This window comes from Alosa sapidissima, chromosome 7 (assembly GCF_018492685.1).
Source record: "Alosa sapidissima isolate fAloSap1 chromosome 7, fAloSap1.pri, whole genome shotgun sequence".
NCBI classification, from domain to species: Eukaryota; Metazoa; Chordata; class Actinopteri; order Clupeiformes; family Clupeidae; genus Alosa; species Alosa sapidissima.
Window position 1 is genome coordinate 19,187,122 of NC_055963.1, and position 24,721 is coordinate 19,211,842.

At 41.9% G+C, this 24,721-nt stretch overlaps 2 protein-coding genes across 3 annotated transcripts in view; both read left to right on the forward strand.

The window, feature by feature from the left end:
* Positions 1–8,648: 8,648 nt before the first annotated feature.
* lrrc38a (leucine rich repeat containing 38a) lies at positions 8,649–19,705 on the forward strand. Of its 2 annotated transcripts, XR_006032825.1 has the most exons (3): positions 8,649–9,651; positions 17,177–17,634; positions 19,038–19,705. XR_006032825.1 is itself a non-coding variant. In XM_042098033.1 (2 exons), exons 1-2 carry the CDS (start codon positions 9,018–9,020, stop codon positions 17,422–17,424), a joined length of 882 nt encoding a protein of 293 aa, XP_041953967.1. In that variant the 5' UTR covers positions 8,649–9,017; the 3' UTR covers positions 17,425–19,705. The 2 variants fall into 2 exon arrangements, 1 of the variants encoding a protein (XP_041953967.1); XM_042098033.1 differs by having other exon boundaries at positions 17,177–19,705.
* Positions 19,706–23,412: 3,707 nt separating this feature from the next.
* vps13d (vacuolar protein sorting 13 homolog D) overlaps positions 23,413–24,721 on the forward strand; it is a gene marked incomplete at its 3' end in the record, with an annotated part of 60,594 nt that continues 59,285 nt past the window's right edge. Inside the window, 1 exon segment of the mRNA XM_042097882.1 lies at positions 23,413–24,051.

Consider the following 24,721-nt stretch of genomic DNA (forward strand, 5'->3'; position numbering starts at 1 on the left):
TCCTCTGTCTCTCTTGCTCTCTCTTTTTCTCTCTGTCTCCCTCTCTCTCTCACACACATACACAACACACACACACATACTCGTATAGGAAGGATGGAAGGACACCAGGTTTGTGCCCTCTGGATGGCTCTTCCTCCTCTTCTTCCTCCTCCACCCCTCTTTCTCTCAGACTGGCCTCCCGAGCCTCCCATTCCTGCAGTCCCCTGGACACTGCTCCTGTTAGGAGCTCCTTCACACCCCACCTGGCCTTCTCCATTTTCTCCACCAGCACCCTGTCCTACTTCCCCAACCTTGAGCTCCACAGCCACCAGCACAGACCAGACCAGACCAGGCGGACCACTCCGAGTCTGCCATACCCAGCGGCCAAATCAGTGACTGTCAACAAACAACAAAAGTCCTCAGAACTGTGAACCAGCTCACTGTCATAATTATTATTATTATTATTATTATTATTATTATTATTATTATTATTATTGGGTGTTACATGGAATCCCTCCTGGACAAGAAGAGCTAACTGTTTAAGAGACAATTGCACATTTTATGCGGAATTTGAACGTGAGTTACATTTGGTAATTTACCGGTAAATCTTATTCAAAATATGCATCTAAACTATTGTTTTTTCTTAAAGCACTTACATTTTTGTTTTCACATTTTCCTTTAGAACTTTTTAGAACATCCATCTAAATATGACACAGTCTTACACATATCAGAGGCACTTTGATTTCTCATGTCAGACATGCCTGCCAGTGCTTTGCAGTTTGAAAAATGTCTTTGGTTATTTTCATACTTTTCCTCCTTTCTCTTGACCCCTCTGATGTGACCATGTGTACCTTAATGGAGAAAGATGGCTGTTGCCACATCACCCCCCGTGGCTGTTTTTTGTCAAAAACGTTTAAACGGTCCCTTTATTTTATTTTTTTTATTTATTTTTGTTTTGTTTATGTTTTTGTGATGTTTGGGATAGTGCCATAGTGTGCGTAATATTCCCTCCATGACGGCGACTTTTGTCTTTCTTGTTAAGTAAGGGTGCTGTCAGTCTGGTACTAGATGCTAACGGCAGCTTGTGACGTTAAGGAGCAGGTGAGAAGGTGAAGAGTGACGTGAAGACACTTTATGAATCTTTTCTCGTTATTGTTTTGCTTTTTTGTTTGTTTTTCAAATCATCTTTTGATAACGACGCTTTGTGATTTTTAATACTGGAACCTGTCACATGATAAAAAAAAAAACAATGTCTTTTCTGGAGGTGTAGTTTAGAACAGTTGATCTGTACAGTTGCAAGACATGTCCGTTGTCTTGGTGTTATGTATTTAGCCTACAGTAATCTGTTTGTTATATTTGCTACAGCTCTTGTGCACACTATCCCTAGATGTGCATTTTGATGGCGTTTTATGGATCGAAGAATTTTTTTTTTTTTCCTTTTTTTTTGTCCTTGTTGTTTCAGCCGGTCCTCTTGGTTGAGCTTTTCAGAGTAGTCATGAGATGTGTGTGAATCGATCCAGTCTCCAAAACTGACTGGAATTAGAGGAACTTTAAAAACAAAACAAAAACCTGGTGTCCCAGTTTCTAATGAGTGTTAGCGTTGTTGGTCGCTCAGCCTCCCCAGCCTGCTGAGTCACGTTGCATACGAGTTGCATACTTCTTTTGAGTCACACACCATCACATGGGGCTAGCTGAAGCTCCACTGCTCCACCGAATCGTAACCCTCTCTGTGTGTCCCATCGTGAAACCTCCCCTCTCAATTGCCTGTCTTTGCCTATCTGGATGACTCAAATGAAAAAGACCTACTATAGCTTAGTAGAGCTATAACATCCACAAACTTGGAGTAGTGGAGAGGCCATTGTCTGTCAGAGCACTGCCCTCCAGTGGATTATCTTGGAAGCTCACAGCTGCACACTCTAAAATGTCTCTCTCATGACCTAAATAGACCTGGGCTGTGGACCAAATAACTCATGGTTCTCTGCGTCCATCCATCCAGCCATCCGTCACCACTGATCAGTCGTACGTCTCTGGCATCCTCTATTCATAGCGTACGTATGCCACTGACACAGACAACTCCTCAGATGAATGTGCTGGAGACGTTTCGTGCACTTAGATAGATAGATAGATAGATAGATAGATAGATAGATAGATACTTTATTGATCCCCAAGGGGAAATTCAAGAAAAGGAAATATGTGTCAAAGAAAGATTTGTATTTTTTTCCATTGATTAGGAAATGTTTATTTGGTCTGATGGCACCAAATACAGGTGCTCCTAGCCATCCACACTGTAATGGAGGACTGAGTGCTGAGAAAAAAATCACTGTGGTACCTTTTCATGATATTTGTAATAATCAGTACTAGTCTGCTGGCCATATTGTTTTGACATGCTTCCAAGAATTGATCTGATTTTGATGACTGATAAATTGAGTTGCAGTATTTTTGGGGTTGCAAGTCTTACCAGCGAAAATGAGCATCTTTGGCCAAGATGTTGATGAGAAGCTGAAAATGAACTTCGCCATTCTGTTTTCAGTTGAAGGGATTTTTGTCCATGTGGGCAGTTTGGTGCATTCGCATGGTGCATTTGCAATATCTAAAATATGCTTATGTGCAGTTTGTCCTTTTCACCCAACAACTGGAACACTAATGTAATATTACTTTTGCCATTGTGTTTATATTTATTATGTGTTGCTGTGTTCAACGTCTCATTGGCATTTTTGGGATACAAATACCTCTGACTGTCAGTTTGACCATTGTTTTTGTAGCCCACAAGCATTCACACTTGAAAAGTTGTTAGAATGCTTGCTAGAATGACTTTGGGTTCTGTTTGCTTTGTATTTTGCTACCACAAACACAATTTTACATGAACAAATATGTTGGGAATTGCATGCAAAGATCTCAAGTCATTGCACCTCAGACCCATAGGTTACTGCGAGATAAATGTGCATTTGGAATTAAATGTGTTCATTCAAATGTGGAAATCACATGACATGTCTCCATTTGGGAACATTTCCAGATTATTTTTGTTTCATTTTTATGAGGGAATGTAAAATAGTTCAGATTTCTGAAAGCCCTTTACAAAAAAGTTGACCTTTTTAATTTGTTAAATATCAGAGAGACATTGTGTTTGGTTTGTACATTCAGGAACTGCATACTGTATGAGTCTGAGAATGCAGTGATAATCCAATGACAAACAAACTTCCTGGAAATGTTTACGGACTTCTTATTTTCATGTTTCTTCTCCGGGAATGATGTGTTGTGCTATGCCTGTAAGATAGAGGTCTGATGCAGTTTTGGCATCCTGATGGTGAATAACAAAAAATCCACCTTTCTGGTTTGATATGTGAACTATCTATGTTTAATCCACAGCAAAATAGGGTTATTGTTTCTTGTAATGTAGCATACATCTTTCATTTTGTTGCTGTACAAAAAAAAGAAAGAAGAAAAAAAAAAACAACACACCCAGAGGTGTCTCAATAGCTCTGTGAGCTAATGAACTTAACGAAACCAGTCTGAAAACATTGTGCCATATGTGCAACATGGACTCTGACACACAGTCATCCTGCGAATAGTATAACGCCTGCGATCATGGTTCTGAGGGACAGGTGTGTTTTTAGGGCCAGTGTCACTGGGCATACATCTCACGCTGTTCTACGTGATTAATCTGCACCGTGTCTTTAGCCTACTCCCCTCCATGAACTCCCGGTTCTAATCGGTCTTTCTCTCTCGCTAGCTACGCCACGCCCGTTGACTGTGCACGTGCAGCGTAGGCTGTTCAGACCACTGGGGTGCCGGCGAGACGTCCTGTATTCTGTATAAATGTACATTTGCTGTAACCCTGTGAATGATGTTACAATCAAAATTATTTGTAATATTGTTATTGGTTTATTTTCTAAAAAAAAGAAAGGAAGAGGAATGAAAGAAAAAGAAAGCCTGTTATGACTGTCCTCAATAAAAAGGAAACATTGAAGGTCATTTTGTCAACATTGAAGGTCATTTTGTCATTGAAGGCTTTTGATGTCTCAAAAGGACACTGTGAACCTCATCACCTGGTAATGTAACCAAATGAGGTAACAGTGGATTTCTAATGCACCCCACTTGGGGGCAGCACAAGCCAACATCCATTTGCCAAGGAGGCCAGCTTGTGATTTGCAAAATACATGTGAGACAGATGATGTTATTTAATAATGTAATATAGTTATGGAGACGGAATGAATGGGAATATTTAGACACTGCTTTCAGACACCATGGGTACTGAGGCTGATGAGGTGGATCCATTCTCCCCAGCTTTCATCAATAAACCTGTCAGTTTTTACTGCACAGCTCCCACTACACTGAACACATTTTTCTCTAAGGAATGAGAGGAAAAGAAAAGAGTCTGCACACTGGGCTGAATAACCAGAAGCAATAATGTGATGAATTTTAGATGCACTCTGGATGTAGGTTAGTTTGTCCTAGATGTCACATCAAAGATCAAATGTCACATTAAAATGTTGCAGCAGCGACTACTTAAGTGAGTGACATTTTTTCTCCTCGCATGAATATTTTCTCAGGGTGAACAAGTTTAGGTCTTAAAAAATGAGGACACAGGATTGGTATGAGGGCTGGCTTCTGATATGATTATAATGATGAGGGAAATCCAACTCAAAATCCTGTTATTCTATACATGAGTGTGTGAATGTGATGCTTATGTAAACACAAAAGCTTATATATAGATAGATAGATAGATAGATAAGCTTTTGTGTTTACAAAAGCATCACATTCACACACTCATGTATAGAATAACAGGATTATATGTATATATATATATATATATATATATAAAAATACAAATACACCTCTGGCTAGCCTGACCCAAAGCACGATACTGTGGTGCATGATTAAAAGGCCTTAAATTTGTTATGTCACAGTGACATTCACTTACTACTCGACTACCACTGCAAGTGGAATGTTGTCCACAATAATAATATGTGTTCTATGAGATGATGATTGAACTGCTCTGAATGGCAACATGTGAGCCTGTCTGAGAAGTTAGTTGGACAGAACAGATGTTTCTTTTAACTGTCCCCGGTGTGCGTGAGCAGGAGGAGGCTGGCAATCAAGGTTTTATTTGCAGGTTGTTTACTCCTCAATCATAATCTGTCTGTCTGGAATCTCTGCTTATATATCTGCTGTCTCCTCGAAAGTAAACAGGATGACCATGCATTTGGTAAAACAACCTCCACCGTCTGGCAACTTACAATGATGTCTGGTTAAATTATACCAAATATCTCTTACTTTTATCTTGTTAATCTCTCTTTCAATCTTTCTTCTTTCTCATATTCCTCCTCCTCTAACCTCATCCTCCTCTCTCTCTCTCTCTCTCTCTCTCTCTCTCTCTCTCTCTCTCTCTCATGTACTCTGTGCATTTGTTTCCATGCTGCTTGTCCCTTCATCCACTAGAACTGAGGTAAGTTTGGAGAGCAGGTGGAGGTAGGAACACATTGCATACATGTTGACTACTGTCACAATCTGCCTAATGCATTGTATTGGGAACTTTGGTTCTCCTCCAATTTTTTGGTGATTTAACAAAAAAACAAAAAAAGTTGAATATTATGCTCTTTATTTAATTTCTTTGTGCAATATACTGTTGGTTCACTATAGGGAAAGGGTTAGGGCTAGAAACCTCAACCTAGAAGAGGTTTTGACTCAAATATCACTGTTATGGCATTGTTACAACAGTCACTATATATTTCATTGGAAGAATCTTTATAAATACATGTATATTAAAAAGATACTGATAGCTCACTCCATTAACAAGTTCTGTTGCCTTTCTTTCTTTCTAATGGTCACACCACCAACAGGTCTAGGACAGCAGACATGCTTCCAAGCATGTTTTATTGCCTTCATAAATCATTGCTATTTTGGACTGAGTGCAGGCTAATAATACCATTTAATGTATTTTCTACAGTGTGTTGACTTTATATTCTTTTCTAAGCACCTAGCATCTAGCATCTATTATGTGCCCATCACCGACAGTCATTCAGCTCTTGTATGTTTCAATCCACTGCTAAGTACTACATGCCGAGTTCTTGCAGTTCTACCTGGTACAGTCTATTACTTTGCAGGCAAACATTAATCTCCAGCTTTACCAGGAGAACTCAGCCCACTATGCACTTTTTACTTTTTGCAACAAAGTCATAAGAGAAAAAGACATGTTCCTGTGGAAGCTTAGAGGAGTTAGCTCATGTTGGATGAGGAAGATTCAGGTGAGTGAGGTCATGTTGGATGAGGAAGATTCAGGTGAGTGACGTAATGTTGGATGAGGAAGAGTCAGTGGTTTGGCAGTGCTGTGCCAGGTCCCATGAGGTCAGCTTTAAGATGGGACTGTAGGACAGGTGCAGAGCAAAGCTGCGGACGGTTTCTGTGGTGTGAAAGTGCTGTTGCCAGCGTGGTTTCCTGGTTCCTGTTGACAGGTGTACTGTTTTAGGACATTGGCACAGACTCACACATACTCTCTGCTTTTCATTCTCTCTCTCTTGGCCCTCTTTCACACATCACCGTATCATGACCACACACTCAAACAACAATAACACAGAACACATTTTCATTCTCGTTCACTCTCTTACCAGTGCTCTTTCACTCTCTTTGTTTGTTTATTTATTTCTCTCTCTCTCTCACACACACACACACACACACACACACACACACACACACACACACACACACACACACACAGAGGGATAGAGAGAGAGACAGACCAGAGACACAGACATAAACATGTGAATGCTCCAGCACCACAGGCACTTGCTGAGGTTATCTCAGGTTTCTTCTCTCTGAAGCCCCAATGAGGATCCCGAGGGTTGGCAGCGCCTAACCTTCATCTCCTGCCCTTGACTTGCAGCCCGGGGGTTGGCACAGCGTGTGCGTTGGGCCTGGGGGCAAGCTGAGCAGGCGGGCGGTTGGGCATGCTCACACCTGCTTCCACTCGGCTAAAGACCTGACAGCTGCCTCCTCTGTCTTAGATCTCTGCAGCATTCGGAGACCGTTTTTTAAAATAGGTGAGGTGACATTTGCGGTGTGGTGCCTCCTCTTCTTTATCACCACCACCAACACTGCCGCCATGTTGGAGGACCTTCACATATCAGCTGAGGTCTCAGCTGTCTTGGAGCCACACACAGCCTCACCATGCTGCTGAATTCTCACTCTGCACTTGACATTTATCATTTTAGCTACTGACTTTCAATTATGCGTGGCAAATCAGCTTGCCTCTCTGACACCACTTGCCTCCCTTGCCCTGCACCACGCCTACTGGAGAGACTCGAGACTTCATGTCCTGTCAAAAAAAACGTTGTGGCTTTTGGATGGGCGGTCAAGCTTGCCGGAGTTGGGTTTATGTTGTTTTTTCTTTTTTTTTTTATTATGTCATGATTGTATAACAAATCCGACTAAAAGTTGTGACGTGCTTTGTGGACAGAGACACAGAAACAGGTCTTGTTTTAATTTCAGAATTCAGGATTTTCATTTTTATTTATTTTGTTTTTATTTTTATTTTTTTCGTATGTAAAAGGTTAAGACAGCATATGAAAGCATGGCTAAATCTCATTGGTCTGTGTCAAGGCTATCCTCAGGCGTATGTGATGTAACAGGAAAAGCCATTTTTGGGCAAGGCACACTTTCCGATTCATCGGAGATTTACGACATCACAGGGGGTAAGCACGAATTCAGCCCATTGTGGATTTGAAATAAACAACTACTGGGGAAGCTTTGGAGCAGCAGCCACGGAAAACATGGAGAGAGGGAAAGAAAGAGAGAGAGAGGGGGGGGGGGGCTTAAGTGATGTCGCCTGCACAGATTTTTAAGGTTATTTGTTCTGACACAGCAATTGAATGAATAAAAAAAAAATGGATGCTGCACTGAGGGATTGCTTCTGATGGATTACAGATTGGTTATTACAATCATTTCAAAGGTGAACAGCTGTGTCATTGTTTGTCATGACAAGGCAACATCCCCTTCGATGTTAAAGCAATGAAAGTTGCCATTGGGGGACGTTCACCATGAAATCCTGTTATTACAGCAGTACTCTGCTTTGTCTTGCTCATGTTTTCTCTTGTTCTAAAACAGTGAGAGGTTGACTCAGGCTATCTTTTCCTCTGTCCAGGTTTCTTCTTGTGAAGGACGAAGGACACATGGTGTGTGTGTGTGTGTGCGAGCACCATGCCACACATGTGCCAGCTGTGCCTGAGTATGGCTCTCAGGCGTGATGCAGAGAGGCCGTATAGAGTGTGTGTGTGTGTGTGTGTGTGTGTGTGTGTGTGTGTGTGTGTGTGTGTGTGTGTGTGTCTGTGTGTGTCTGTGTGTGTGTCTGTGTGTGTGTGGGGAATCTCACGCGATGTGCGTTGGAGTGCTTCGGACGCTCCCCGTCTTTACCACTGAGAGGCTCCCTGGTGGAGGCGGACACTGTGGCCAGCCAGCCGACTAACTAACTCTCCTGACAACACCCCCTTTTCCCCTCAGGGCTGCCAGCCTGCTCCCTAACACACCCCCCTCCACACACACTTCTGTGGTTGCTCGCTTCTATTTACCTCTGTTCTAATCCCCCCTTTCTCCCCCTCCCTCCCTCCCTCTCTCTTTCTCTCCCCCCCCCCTTAGCGTCTCTCTCTCTCTCTCTCTCTCTCTCACTCACTCGCTCTCGCTCCCTCAATCTCGGTCTCTCCTCCTCTTACTCGCTCAGAGCCAACGGGCTGCTACTTGATCCACACCGCCTGCTACATGATCTCCTGGAAAACGGCACTCAACGGCGTCTCCGGTCCTGCTCGCCGCCCGAGCTCTGTCAGATTGCCATCGGAGAGAACAAAGATGCCTTCGCGGGGACATTGATTCCGTTTTTCCTTCCGTTTTGCTCCCCCCTCCCTCTCCCTCCTTCTCCTCCTCCTCCTCCCCCTCTCCTGACCTCCTTCCCTCTGACCCCCCAGCCCCTGTCTCTTGCCCCCCTCACCTTGCCCCCGTTGCCTCCTCAGTAAACCCTCCCATTCTTCCCCATCACCTCTCACCTCTTGACAATGTTGTCATGTGTCCACTGGCTGCAGCCTCTCCTTGCCTTGCTCTCCTCCTTGCTCGCCTTGGTGTCTTGTGGTAATAGCTGCCCACCCAGCTGCCTCTGCCCGGACCACCATACCGTGGACTGCACGGGCCAAGGACTGACCCGCCTGCCCGAGTCCATCCCGCTGGACGTCCGACGGCTGCTGCTCTCGGACAACTGGATCCCCTGGATCCCCTCGGACTTCCTGGTGCTCTACAGCGACCTGGTCTACCTGGACCTGCGGAACAACTCCCTCTCCCGGGTAGAGCCGGGGACGCTGAGCACCTCGTCCCGCCTCGTCTTCCTGGACCTGGGCAGCAACAACCTGACGGAGATCCCCTCGGGGACCTTCCGGGACTCGCGCAGCCTCATCAAGCTGCGTCTGGGGAACAACCCGTACCTGAGCGCGGTCAGCGCGGACGCCTTCTCGGGCCTGACCTCGCTGCGGGAGCTGGAGCTGGAGAGGAACGCGCTGTCGGGGCTGGACGTCGAGGTGCTGAGCCAGCTGCCGTCCCTGCGGGCGCTCCGCCTGGAGGGCAACCCCTGGGTGTGCAATTGCAACTTTGCCAAACTCTTCCTATGGCTCATGGAGAACCAGCACAAGCTCCCAACTGGTAAGCCGCTTAAGCCTGTTTTTTTTTTTCATGCTGTGTTCTGTTCTGCGTGCATTCTGCCCCTGGGATTCCGTACATACTGTACTGTAATAACACAGATAATGCAAATACATCAAGCCCACCACCATGTGATCGCCTGCCTCAAACATGCGTGATAGTCGCACGTCAATAGTCGAGTGATGCACTCAGGAGACCCAGATGGATGGTCTCTAAAGTCACTTGGAACTTCCTCTGGAGAGCCATCTTCCAATGTGTCCATCTAGGAATGATTAAGAAAGAGAGAGGGAGCTGGGGAACACATAAAAGAAGGCACGCACCTTTTTAGCACATTTAACATAACGTGACATCTGCTAACACAGAGATGCCCTCCGGGGCATACCATGAAATATTTCTCATTGTATGCCAGAGACTGGATAATATACAAACAAGTAGAACAGGGGGGGTTTCATAAATCAGAAACACTCCTAGAAAAAAAACATCTTGGAAATGATATTGTGTAGTTTGGCTCAGTGCTGTTGTGTCTGGAGGAAGGTTTAATTAATTCCTCTTTCCTCACTGAGGATACCACTCAGCAGGAGCACCCAACAATTTGGCCAAATTTGTTTACACATGCATAATTCATTAGCATTATGCCCACAGGTATTGTGTCTCAATTTTGTCAACCAATCCTTGCATCACATCACAAATCATATCAATTATTAACTCTGTCCTCAACAGCGTATTAGTTGGCTTTGTAAACAACAAGATGATCTCTTTGTGAGCAAGCAAAGAAAGCCTGTCCTTAAATATAATGGTCTGTCCTATATTTTGAAGAGGTGACCAATTTATTGTTTTCCTCTTATATTCCTACTAGACTTTGTTATGCCTTACTGCCACACCAGAATGTTACAGAGAAGTAGAATCTCTAAACACTCTTCTACTGTGGTGTTGTTATTGCAGACTGTTTTAGCATAATTCTATCACCAATTTGATGTTACTAGTGAATTGAAATGCTGAATAATCCAATCAAGGGTTTGACACACAGGTTGACTTTCTGAAGACATAATTTAGCTCAGATGACCAAAGAAAACAATGACTGGGCTTTCATTCCCAAACACGTTATCTCAGATTCAATAGACTTGCACTTGCAATCGGTTTGCAATGACACGTTATCATCTGTCACTTTAATACAGTAACTAATCTGAGACCATGTAAGGACCACAAAATATGAATATGAATGATTGGATTAAATAGAGGCTCCTGCAGCCAGATTCCATCCAATTCTCTGCTTCTGTGCTTTACAACCGTGTCAAGTTTCTACCTCATTCCAGCCGCAACAGACTGAAGAGCACCTCATAAACCTCCCTCTCTCCTCCATCCTGGCACACAACAGTGGAAATTAGAAAGCGTGAACAAGCAGACATATCCCATAAGTGGATGCCATGGAAACTGCTCACACCCAGCGCACACTCCAGAGTGTGAAGTCACGATGCATAGGCGTGAAGCAGACACAGATGCTGGGCTGGGATTGTCTCAATCACATGCACGATATGGACACTGGCGGCCCGGGATGCACAAATGCTCACCTGGCCGTGAAAATAAATGTGAGCGTGCGCTGTGCTCTGTTGTGCACTGGCCGAGGCTGACAAGACAAAGAGAGCACATGTGGGGAAGAGTGCGGAGAGGAGCACTAGAATGTGGCATTTCACCAGGATGATTTAACATGTAGCTTACGTTTAAAAATGTATTATTACATAGGAATAATAATAATAATAATAATAATACGCTTTATTTGTATAGCACATTTCATACACAGAATGAAGCTCAAAATGCTTTACATTTGGAGCATTTAACAATAGAGAAAAAAGAAGTAATAATACAAACAAATAAACAAACAAAACAATAAATAAAACATGAGAGATTTAGAATTGAGTAAAAATGAGAATTCAGAAGATGGTAAGGAGGTAGATACAACAACACATACAATACAACTAATGCAGTGAGAATTATTCTTGTCCCTTGTGTTGTCACTTGTGAAATCTATCGAGTCTTTTAACTTTACACTCTGGCAGTTGCACACCGACCAACATATAGTCTCATAGAAGTATTATTTTCTCGACCATTTGGAATCACTATTGATTTGACATTTTCATTGTCATGTGTAAATGAATGCAGGGATGCATTCTGGAACAAGTTAGTGGCCTTGGATGGATTGGAAATTCTAGAGTGTAGTTACTTTGTTCTCTCCAGTGCACTTGGACTAATGATGAGCATCCGCACATGTATAATTAAATGTGACACCAAATAGGACACCGCCGACAACACACCTACTGAGTGTCAGGACCGCGTGTTGCCACTACAGGGGTTTCAACATCCCTAAAAGGTGAGAACCAGCAGGCCTTTACAGGACACACGGCTTTGTTCTGAGGTGTTTTGCAGGCGGCCATTCAATGTCCCCATGGTACATTTGTGTGCCCGGCTGAATTCATGAGGCGAGAGAACAACAGCAACAAAAAGAAACACGCCATGGTCTTCCAGCAATGCTTTGCTTTTGTGCTTTTTTGGGGGGGCTTTGATGTAGTTCCAGTGTAAAGCACTTTGGTTTTCTGGCATGGTGCAAGCGACTGGCCTGACCGTGCTGAGCTGGGGGGACGTCCACGTGACTCTGACAACAAAGGAGGCTGAGGTCGCCGAGTCCCCTCGCATGTGGAAAACCCCTTCTGGTCTGAGTGACTCATCCGGCCAATCACAGCCCTGCGTTTGGCTGATAGTGATGTCAACTGATGTTTGCCAATGACAGCACAGTGAGAGAGCAAACATTTCACAGGGGACTCTTTCCTGTATTGTTTTCATTTCTTCTTCTTTTTTAAATAATCATTATAGATAATGTGACACTATTAAAGCCATTAGAGATTAATCAGAGGCTTGTTCCAGGGCAAACAAACATGGGACTAATGGAGATATAACAGACAAACAGGACAACAACACACACCTCTCGTTGTGCAACCAACCTACAGAGAGCTGTGAATTAGATAGCACTGTGACTGACTCCTGACCTCAATGCACTTCCAGGCGTGTGAAAGACGAGAGAGTGTCTCATTTCATGAATATTCAAGAGATGCCCACACAGCCACATCATACAATCTTAGAAAACTAATATGCAAAGCCCACTGAGTCTTGAGCAAGGTGTCCCTTGTACTGGCAGAGGTAGTGTTTGAAAAAAAAAACAAAAAAAAACAAAAGTGTGTGCTTCCATTGTGTTGCAAAGAAATTCTTCGGCTGGCTACAGAGTTTGTTCTGTCCGAGGGTGATTAATGAGCACCCGGCGTCGCTACAGCTGCGTCTGTCAGTGGAATACTGTTATCACGTCGGGGATGTTCCCCTTTAAATCTGTCATCTGGTGTCCGATGACCACGCTCTGGTAAAAGCAGATTAAATTCGGCTTCCGTGAAAACCAAGGCGGAGACCAAATGGGGGAGGAGAAAAAAAAACTCACAAATGATTGTTTGGCTCAAAGAGCACAGGCACAAATTGGAGACAATCCCAGCCCACTTCTCTGCTGGCGTTATATAATTTTTGGTCTCTAAATGATGCCCAGGCCTAGATACTGCGAGACTAGACCCACCATTGCCAGTGGGCAGCACAGAGTCCAACAAAGAGCTCTCTTTCTGTCAGTACAGAATCACTGTTTATAGGCTTTGATAGGTTTGGGCACAAACACTTGCGCTTCCTAAGAATAAGCTTTGCAGTGGGATCACAAAAAGGAGCTTAGTCCAGTTTGTAAAGGCCATATAGTATTTTGTTAGAGGTCAGACAAGCAGGCATGTTTTCAGGCAGGCCTTGAACAGTGATCTGAAAAGTTCACTCACAGTAGTTTTGTGTTTCACCTGACCTCGCAATAGACATGTCAAATCGCATGAATGTTCAGCGCCCCGTGTTACATCTCTAACCAAGCTTCAGCAATGTGCTGTTGGCCCCGTTCCAGATCACCAGCACCATCTGAGGCATGCTTGATTTCAGGAATATTAACATCCTCAACAAGAACAGAGCAACAAAACATCAGTAGAATTTTAACATTCTATGATCTTATAAATACACCTGCAATAACAACAACAACAACAACAATACTAGTTGTTGTCATAGAATTCTTTCTATGGGGTTTGTATACTGAATAAAGCTATTCCACAAGAAATACTGAGAAGTTGAAGTAGAAAAAAACTACTGTAGACAAGTAACTGACTATTAAAACAGAAAAATAAACATGGGCAGGTGCATCACTCTCAGAAAATCAAATGCAACAAATGCACAACTTCTCTACACTATTCAAACGTTGTTGTTTTATGTACTGTAATGTCATGAATGTACTGTATGTAATGTCAAGTGATGTTGTGCGGGTCTCCAAAGAATTCACAGAAGCAGTAGAAGCAGTAGCCTAACTCTTTTAGATGTGTGGTTTTTTTTCGTTTTAAGGATCTGATTGAGTAGGCTTTCTGGCACTCTGTGTCAGAGCATCACACGATACTGATTCAGGCCAGTAAATCTCTCTAAACTCATCACCAGAGGAAAAAACATTTTATCGGCTCATACCATGCAAGTGTGGCCCTGTTCTAAGAGGACACGGAAAGATGTGCACATTGTCACCAGGGGCCTGATCTGGAAATATAAAAGCCTCTCATTCTTAACCATATATATATATATATATATATATATATATATATATATATATATATATATATATATATATATATATATATATATATATATATATATATATATTATGTTCTTAACTCTCCATCATTCTTTACTCCATGTCCATCACACCATTTGCTGGGCCATGTTAACGTGTGAAATGAAATTTTGCTTTATAAAATCACAAGTATTCCTCTGATTTGTATGACATTCTGAATCATGTACTGTACCAATAACTTATTCTTGACATTGCAGTATATTCTAACTGGCTTCTTCTACAAGCAACACTTTATTATTGATATGCCTACACAGTTTTATGTTTGCCTTGATGACACAAGAAATAAATATCTAAATATACAAAAGATTTTCTTATGTAAAAAAAGATATTAAAAGGAAAAATATGTCCCATATGACTCAATTACAAAATGGAGATAAATATTATGACTCTCATGTTAAGATATAATCCCCAGCTCACCTAGTAGTTAGTATAATAACTTGCACAACATTTCTGGGAAGCATAAACTTTGCACATGTTTTTGCACATGTTTCTGTGCATGCCAAACTTTATTAAATCAGGTCCGTAAGAGTTTATTGTACTCCGTACACGGTGTACTTTGGCATATTTCAATCAAGTAATTGAGTGCCAGTGCAGATCATTTTGTACATCTGTCACATTCTCTTCCACAGAGCTCAGCATTAGCATAAGCTATCGCAATATTGTTATTATTGTGCTTTTGTCCAAATACTAAAAAAAAAGAAAAAATAATAATAATAATAATAATAGTACAGGAGTCATCACACTGATTTTGAAACACAAATCTCTATTTGCTGCAATGCAAAGCAGATGACAGCCAACCTTGGACAGGAAACCTGTCACCGTTAAGAGGCTTGTACATACAGTATTTTAATATCTCAAGCATATTCAACCAAAAGGTGAAGGTACAGAACAGATGGGACAGGCCACGGCACTGCTACCTGGGGCTCCAGTGTTAAGCTTCAGTCCCCTGGAGACTACAGTTAGCACCTGATGTGCCATGTTTTCTTTTGCCCTTGGAAAACCTCTGAACCTTTAACACAACAATGCGTGTGTGTGTACCTACAGTACATTTCTTCCACTTTTTGGTTCATTAATGCAGCCTGTATTAGCTACAGTACACTGCATTTGGCACTGAAGCACTGCGGGACATAAAACATACAGTATCTGGAATGCATGAGGATGAAGATGTTTCAGAAACAGGACACTCCTGTGAGACTAATGTGACAACTGACCTTTTCGTATACCACAAGACTCATTTGGACTAGCAACATCCACACTATTTCAAAGGACTTTTGAGGAAGGCAGCTGCTTCTACAGGACAAATGAGCAGCTAGGCACAATCCATCTGTGGCCATTTAGTCATGTTGCCTTTGAACAAACATAAGGGAGAAAATCCTAAAAAGGGCAAGGCAAATACAGCCAAGCTTTCATGACAGCTTTATCAGATCTTAGTCAGATTGGATCAGTACATTTCCATAAGTGACCCAGGCCATTGCTCATGCTAAAGGGGTTTGTGGATTGTAAACGGAGGGGCATTGCGTCTACCGAGGGCATCAAGTATGCTGGGGCCACCACAGAATTCAGTGCCAACATATAGCAAGAGGGACTGGGGGGCATAAACAAGTACCCATGGTGTTGGTAAAAGAGATGGCATGGAGTGGACAGTGACATACCAAGTTAATGACCTTGCCCTCATCTCTCTCTGTCTCTCTCTCTCTCTCTCTCTCTCTCTCTCTCTCTCTCTCTCTCTCTCTCTCCCTCTAACACTAACACACACACACACACACACACACACACACTACCATGTAGCGGTTGCCTTGACAGAAATGGATGAGGATATTCATCAGTTGCTTATTACCTCAAATGATAAATTACTTGATAAGTTGAAAAGATGCGTCTGAACAAGAGAAATTTGGTATGAACATAATGTATGATTCTTGATTGTGCATACAGCGAACATCAACCATTTTCCACTTAGGCTAATGCTTGTTTAATGTTACTGTATCTGACTGTGTTTGTTGTAAGTGCCCTGCTGAGAGAGACTGCAAATGCACTGAAATGAATAGGCTATCTACAGTACATTATTTACACATTTAAATGTATCCAAACAATGTGTCCCATCACACAGACCATAGTCTTCACATTGAGATGAGGTTGATCAGAAAATGGCATCATTTTTAAACTATTTTCTGTGCATGTGCTGGATGCACTGAATCACACACCCTATTCATGTTTCTGCCATCTAAGTTGACCTCGGTATTGCTTGTTAAAGTAGTATTCCTAAAAAAATACTGTAATTTCAAATGTGAAACTCAGCTTGAGTATCACTGATCATTGTATCACTACATCATTGTGTATCACTGTATAAACTCTATAGCATTGAAGCATGGACGGATTATGAACTTTCGGGCCCCTGGGCCCAGATGTAGTAAGGGCCCCCCACTAATTGTTGCATATGTGTATGTGTATGTGTGTGTGTGTCGGGGAGGGGGGGGGGGGGGGGATTTTTCATTTGTTTGATGTGATTTCCTGTATTCTGCATTTGCATTTTTTTTTTTTGCATTTTGGGGATGGTCAATACTTTAATTCAATCAGATTCATAGCCTACATCCTGATTTGTTGATATTGAGGCAATGATTCCATGCAATGGCTTGGGCTTCAGGGCCCTCTGACCCCTTGGGCCCCTGGGCATGGGCCCGGCAAGCCCGTGCAGTAATCCATCCCTGCATTGAAGCAATGTAACAATGTAGCAGTGTTTTGTTGTTGTTGTTGATATCTGATATCAATGTTATGAAGTTGACCTGTGTCTTCCCACTGTAGGCCTGGAGGGGATGGAGTGCTCCTTACCGGTGGATGGGCGCCAGGTGCCTCTCAGCATGCTCTCGGAGGACAGCTTCCGGGAGTGCCGCGGAATCCTCACGGTCACAGACTATCTCATCGTCATCTTCTCCGGGATTTGTGTCTCGGTGGCGGCCATCATGGCCAGCTTCTTCCTGGCCTGCACTGTCCACTGCTTCCAGCGTTGGATCAAGTTCACCAAGTCAGACAAGGTAGACGTGGAGGAGTGAGGAGAGGGAGAGAGAGATTGAGAGAGAGAGAAGGAGAACTGAAGACAATCCACACTTTGATCTTACCCCAACAAACACTCGGCTACCCATGCTGCACCTCTGCTTGGAGGCTCACAGTGAGGCGGACTGGAAAAAAGGTCCGAAACACGAACACCACATACTTCCCATGCTGCTTGTCTACGTCCAAGGTCAAATTATCCAATAGTAAAGGTAATTTAACGTGAGACTCTACAGACTGTATGAATGAAAGTTTGACTGATGCAAAAAGTTTTAAGGGTCTGACGGCTAGACTGACGATCCACTCATTTGAACCAAGCCTTAAGACTAAAACTGTTTGAAACACGGAGCATTTGGAGTCCCTATCTTTCGCACAATCAGAGAGCGAAGCACGTGAATACTGATGAGGGAGATCAGATGTATTCAATGTCATAGAGGTTTTCCAAATTCTGCCACAAGCACTTTACAATACATGCACAAGATACAACAGACGACAGAAGTCCCTGACACGGTTACACCACCAAAGATAGCATCTACTGTAGTAGGCTAACAGCTGACATTACTACTTATCTCCATCCAATTAGAGGCCAATTCTTTGATAGCTCTAGTTCTAATCTGATGTACGCAATGACTGTAAAAAAAATCTGTGGACAGCATAGGCCTATGCTCAGTCAAATGTGGAAACACCTGAAGGAACTAAAATAAGGTGACCAAATAAGGTCAAGTCTGGTTCCTATATGTACTGGTGCAAAAAGCACTTACTGTGCAGACACATGGCTCCAATTTGACCAGCATGGCCAAGTTGAAGAGCATGGCGCATTTGTTTTTTACATTCATTGGGTGGACAAGGGAGAGATCAGGGACAGATTCTGTCCACAGTCCAACTGGACATACTTTACAAGCACATCATTCTTAATTGAACACACTGTTGCCACTGTTTCAATGTGGTGCAAATCAGAAAACATCTTCAGCATGTATCATGACCTGATTGGCTAAACCATGGGCATACATACCTTATACCTAGATGGTTGCTGAAACAGGTCTGGTCCTGACACAAGAGAGCTATGCAAGGTGAGAGCCATATCTGTTCCATCCCTGCTAAGGGCATTTGTTTAGGTTTAGCTCATTTCATTTTGAATATGTGCGTGTCTCATTAAGGTTTGTTTTTTATTATGTGTAAAACTGAAAAAGGATGTGGAAAGCTGAACTGTGCTGAGTAACAAAATGAAAGATTTGACTTGGCAATCTGAAGCTTCATTATTAGCGGACCAACAGCTTGTTTCTGCTGGCACAACAATACAAATATTTTTTTTTTATGAAATGACAAATTGATAATTCAAAGGTTTATGCCTGTTTGAAACATATCTATATGTGTCCAAATGTCTTATTAGCATTTGTATTACAAAATTTATATTTTGAGATATCCGTCATGTTCTGGACATATGTTGTGTTTATGTTTACAAATTTGGTTTTGGAAAATACCATTAGAGAATTGAGAGAGAAACACATTGAGATAAAAGTTTGAAATCACATTTTAGGTCAATCCAATTATTGCGAGGCCAGATTAATGACTTAATTCAAATATATGTAAATGTATGTATTTGTTTGTTTAACAGTGATTTTTTGTGGAGGTTTGGACAGCACAACTGAACACTTTGAGGGTCCCCATGTGTAGGCCTAACTACACGAATGCTCCAAAAGCATAACAGAGAGATTTCTTATGTCTGAATCCAAATCTAGAGGACACTATTTCTTTAAATAAACATTAACATAAACATTAGCAAAGAAAAGCTAATGCAACATTCACTTTATAAGAGCTCTTATTTTCCTAACTGAATGTCTGCCCAGGCCATTGTCTAGAAACTGGGCACCTTTTGTAATATTTCATGCAAAAATGTTTGAAAATAGACTATATGTAGCAAATAATTTCTTCCACTCTCACAAGAACAGTGCATACAAGTTGGTTTCAGAGTTCTGGCCCACTTGTTGTAATGTAGTCATTTTTGACTGTATGGTTTCCTGATTGTCTGGCCTGGATTGTCTGATTGTCATGTTTGCACAACAATTTAAATATGATATGCAATACCATCACCATTACTAATGTGGAATAATCAGCTATTATTCATTAATGAATAATTGAAACATTCATATGCTACAGTTGTGATGAATATTAAAATGTCCTATTTTCCAACCGAGAGGCTACTATTCCAGAGAAAATCTTCTCTGTCCACACAGCAAAGAAAAGAAGAAAAAGAGAGAATAAATTGTATATGTACAGTCTTGACTTGAGTGTATAATTTCATTGTTCTTATGGTATTGATTCCATGTTGTTTATATTTTTGATACATCAATAATAAATAATTACTATGAATAAAAGAACATAGCAACTTGACAGAAGGAATTTTTTCACTCTGTATCATAAAACAGTTTGTTGCAGCTTAATCTCTCAGGAAAATGCTAAAAGGTGGTTATGACTACACAAAATACTGTGATAATGCAATTTTGACTAGTTTTGTTTAGCAAAAGGTTTCAAATTAACACATTGTCATGCTTCATAGACATTGATGTAAAAATCATGTCAACAGGTCAAACATTCAACACCATCATATTTTAAAGCAGATCATTTAACCTGTGCCAATCAACAGTGATAAAATATTGGTCAAACATCAACTGAAAGACTGACCTGTCCACACATTTTTCATGTGAGAGTATAGCCTTGACCTGTGACTACACAGTATTACCTATTATATTTATTAATCTAACAGCAAACAACCAAATTGGGAGATACGGTTTGTGAGTGACGGAGCTGTTTTCCTCTTAGCTCTCTGCCGTTAAAAGGCTTGCTGTGTTTTGCTCAGCGTTGAGAGTGTCGAGGATGGGGGATGTCCCTGACTGAGCAACAGTGACTCGTGTGTTTATAAAGCAACCTGACAGCATACAGTTGCTCCTCCCGGGCATCATGCAACAAACAAGCAAACAGTGCATCAGTGTATCCTCTGTTGTCAGCATAGGAGAAAACGCGCCTTCAAAACGAGCAAGACACACAGAAAAGAGAAAGATGTTACCACTATTTGTGAATCGTGTTTTCTCATCGTCTGTGGAAGAGTATGAGAGGTGACAGGGAAAGGGAAAAAAGGGGAGGGGGGATGAGGATTCTCCAGCATCCCCTGAATTCGTATTGTTACCATGGTAACGTGGCTGTGGGCCAATTGTGTTGGAAGCAGAGACAGCGCTGAGGAAGAGAGGCTTTTGGATTTGCCATGTCACTACTGTCTTTCTCTCCCTCACTCTTTCTCTCCCTCACTCTCTTTCTCTCCCTCACTCTCTTTCATATCTTTCTCTCACTTCCTCTCTTTCTCTCTCTCTCTCTTTCTCTACATCGCCTTCTTTCTGTTACACACTCTGCCCGTTTTCTCACGTGCACTGTTTGCCATCTTGTCATCCATGTTTAGATATGCAATACATTTCACATTCAAAATTGGTGCAAATTGAATTAGAATTATTTCATGCATTATTTTGATTACTAAAATGCAGATTTGTGTGTGTTCTGTTCTGTGTGTTCAAGCTCTTGGATTTCATTCCATGCTAGCAAGTCTCTGACCTACTGTCAACCTCATCTACAGATCAAAGAAATTTGCAGTAAACAGGGGCTGTTAAGCCCTGAAATAGAGTGCTTTGTAGAGGGTCTTATTTTTTAGTGTGAAAAAGAGTGAATAGAAATGCAAGCGCAAATGCATACTTTATCATTTTGTCACAGTTATGCTCTATTTTTAGTTTAGATGTCACAAGACTCACACCTGAGTATAATTTAGATGTAGCAAGACTGACTAAGTTGGAAGGGAGGACATTGGCATTAAAAGAGATGGAGGGCAAGCTAAACCTTGACAAAGTTCACCAACATAAATAATTGTGCGACTCCTACTTCTTCCATCTACAAAAAAAAAGAGAGCAACGATTAGTAATTAGTATAAAAACTGCCATCCCATGCCTGACCACTACAGCATCATCCATTTCGGATCATCTGTGTTTAACCCACATTCCAGGTTAACATTCAATCCCACTACGATGACATACGATCCCACTCGTTAACAATTTACGCGTTCAAGCATGAGAGCGAAACCTGGCTCCCAAACAACGTGATGGACACACACAACCTGCTCCAAGCACATCTCTATACTGTTTCTGCAACCAATGCTGCTTTATTTACACTGATACTGAAGACTGTGTACCCTTCCACTGGAGGCTGTAATTACTTGGCTCAAATGACATCCCATTTTGTTCTCTAGAACAGCCTCTGTACTAGTTTGTGTGAGAGCACTTTTATGCAGCTGACAAATGTGAGACACCGCATGATATAATATTGTAATGTCACATTTAGTGATATCATGAGAGAATGAAAGAGAGAGAACTTGTGTGTGTGTGTGAGAGAGAGAGAGAGAGAGAGAGAGAGAGAAACACAACACAACACAACAACCCCCCACATCCATTGTGATGAGAGCAGATGTGGAGGTTTGTGGAGCTGTGAGCTGGAACAGATGGCTGTCTTTGCCACTGTGGACATGCTCTGGATTATGGCATGGCATAAAACCAGCCAGGGGGGTGTGGACATCCACATCTGGCCAGATTATGGAAATGTGCTGCGCTGCTCCGTGTGCCCCACTGTAGAGCTGGGAGTTTAACTCCCAAAGATATGTGGCCGGCATAGACAGACCTATTGTCTGGTAGCCAGGAGAGTGTGCATGCGTGAGGAGAGAGTTCACCAGCCCTTTTTACCCTGTGGCAGGCCTGCATGGACCAGGGATTACTTAGTGGGGTCTGTGTGGATTACTGCATCCATCCAGTGCATTTGAAAGAGCTGATGAACTTGTGGGGATCAGTCAGTCCTGTAATTAGAGATGAGAGTTTCAGATCATATCAAGGCCAGTAGTCCGAGTCATTACAGTGAATGAATCAACAAACAGTGTTAAGAGTGATTGCACGCATCTGATGCACGTTATGAGTAAATGAGTAGGCTACTGTACACTCCATTCTAGCTATGAATCATGAGCAGCTATCAATCTCTCTTACTATACATGAACCCGTGATTCTTCTGTAAAGAGTTATTCATTAATGCAATTAATGTCAAGGAAATGTTATTTGCAGCTCATACTCCAATAGCAGACTCAAGTTCATTTCACTGAAAGATCAGCCCACTGTGAAACATGCTTAGACTAGATTATAGGACAACACAAACACTGCGTATGGACTATTGCATATTGATTTCACTGTCAATTAAATTGTATACAGGCTTTCACTACAACTGATTGAAATAAACTTGATGACATCCTCTCAGATGTTCCACACACACTCACACACACACATAGAGAGAGAGAGAGAGAGAGAATCAAAGATTTTCCATGGATTTTTTTTTTCCGTTTTTTTTCGCAGTTGTAACCCTCTGAATAATAATCTTTAATCCTTTATGCTTTTTGCATCCTTTTTTGACATGTATGCCTACTGCAGAGCTTTAAGCTATAGGCTATGTCAGTGGTTAAACCTTGAGGTTCTACACCTTTTACCATTACAAAAACAGCTTTGGTACACGGGTTCAAATCGATGCTTTAAAATGTATCTTACCTAATCAAAAATTGTCACACGATCATTTAGGGTTACACGTAAAGCTTCTGTTTTACAATCAAACATTGAGTCAGGTGCTTTGTTCTCTCTCAGTGTGTGCAAATGTGCCCCCATGCGATTGATATTGAGATTGCAGAACTAGTAGGCTAGCTAGTACTCTTTGGCGTGTCTTTCAATTATGTGAGTAATTTTGTAACTTTCTAAACAAATGGAAAGGTATTTTTGTGTGGAACTCGCAGATGTGGCGCTCCAAATCGGACCTATAAAATCGAATCAATCTGACATCCGGACGCTAGATGTCCGCAGTGTTCAGAATTTCATGCTGGCTGCTGCCTGTATGTTTTTGTCACGTGACAGGAAAAACACTGTTGGAACTGCTATCATATCAGGAAGCGTTGTCTTATTATTTTTGTGTGACTTTGGAGAAGAAAGAGAAAGCAAGCAGTCTCATACTGACAGGAGACATTATTTGTTTTGTTTGTAGTTTTAGCGATAGCAACTCTGCGGCGTATTTTAGCAAAGACTACCAAATTGTTCAGTAGCCTATACTTTGATGCATCGTGAGCTGGTCAGTTTAGTATCACAGCTAGCTGCGCCAGTGAGTTTCACAACAGAAGTACACACAGCTAGCTAGCATAGCTGGCTGCGCTATTATGAGAGCTGCCAAAAGCTAGCTAGCATCTCATGTTGACGTTATCTATCTACCCAGTCACAACCTTGTCTCCAGTGCATTGTGCACTCTAGTGACCACAATGGCATTTTGACAACTACTTTTGTTTTTTTGAATCGTTGTGTTTTGATGCTGCTGATGGGGAGGACTGTCCGACACCAGTGTCAGCCCGGGGAACTATTATGTTAGGTTTTGAATAACAAGCCAAGTTGAAGTTACTGTTTATATTTTGTTGACAAGGACACTTTCAGTTGTCAGCTAACAGACTGGTTAGCTGGAGTGTTTGAAAATGGAATTTGATTATCAGAACGACTAAAAGACACATTGATATATGCAGCAAAATGGTAAGTTGTCACATTTTGATAATGCCTTGTTAGTATTTTAGAATGACAGGACCAATTCTCCCAGTGCTACCTAACATTAGACATCTCAGTAAGCGAAACTGTCTCATCGATTGTTTAGTCTCACATGACTTTCATCTTAACGTTACAACTTACAAGGGGGGAAAGTTACATTTGAGATGAGAAAGTTTTCAGTATGTTATGAAACATTGGGGCACACAACACATTTCACGCTCTAGTTGTTCTTTAGCTAACTTAGCTAACGTTACTAGGTGTTGCACCAGATAGTGACTAGCATAGCTAGCTTACTATGAACTGAAAGTCACCACGTCAAAGTGGTGGTCTATCAACGTTTAGTTCCCCTTTCAAGGAGATATTTAACAAGAAATGAGGTTCGTTTTTGCAACTCAGTGCTGGTTTGATCACAGTTACATGCTAAACTTATTGTCATAACGCTCATTTTGTTGGCAAGCTATGGTAAGTTCGAGTAACATGATGTTAGCTTAGCTGTGCAGCTAGCTACATTTTAGTATGTCAAATTCAAGCTTATTCAACGCGTATCTAATTTGATGTTCCGATGTGCTTAAATTGGTCTTTCATTTGTATCAGTGATTTATTTTATTCATTTTCCTACCCATATACGACAGAACATGCTAGGCATTGACTGCTTTGT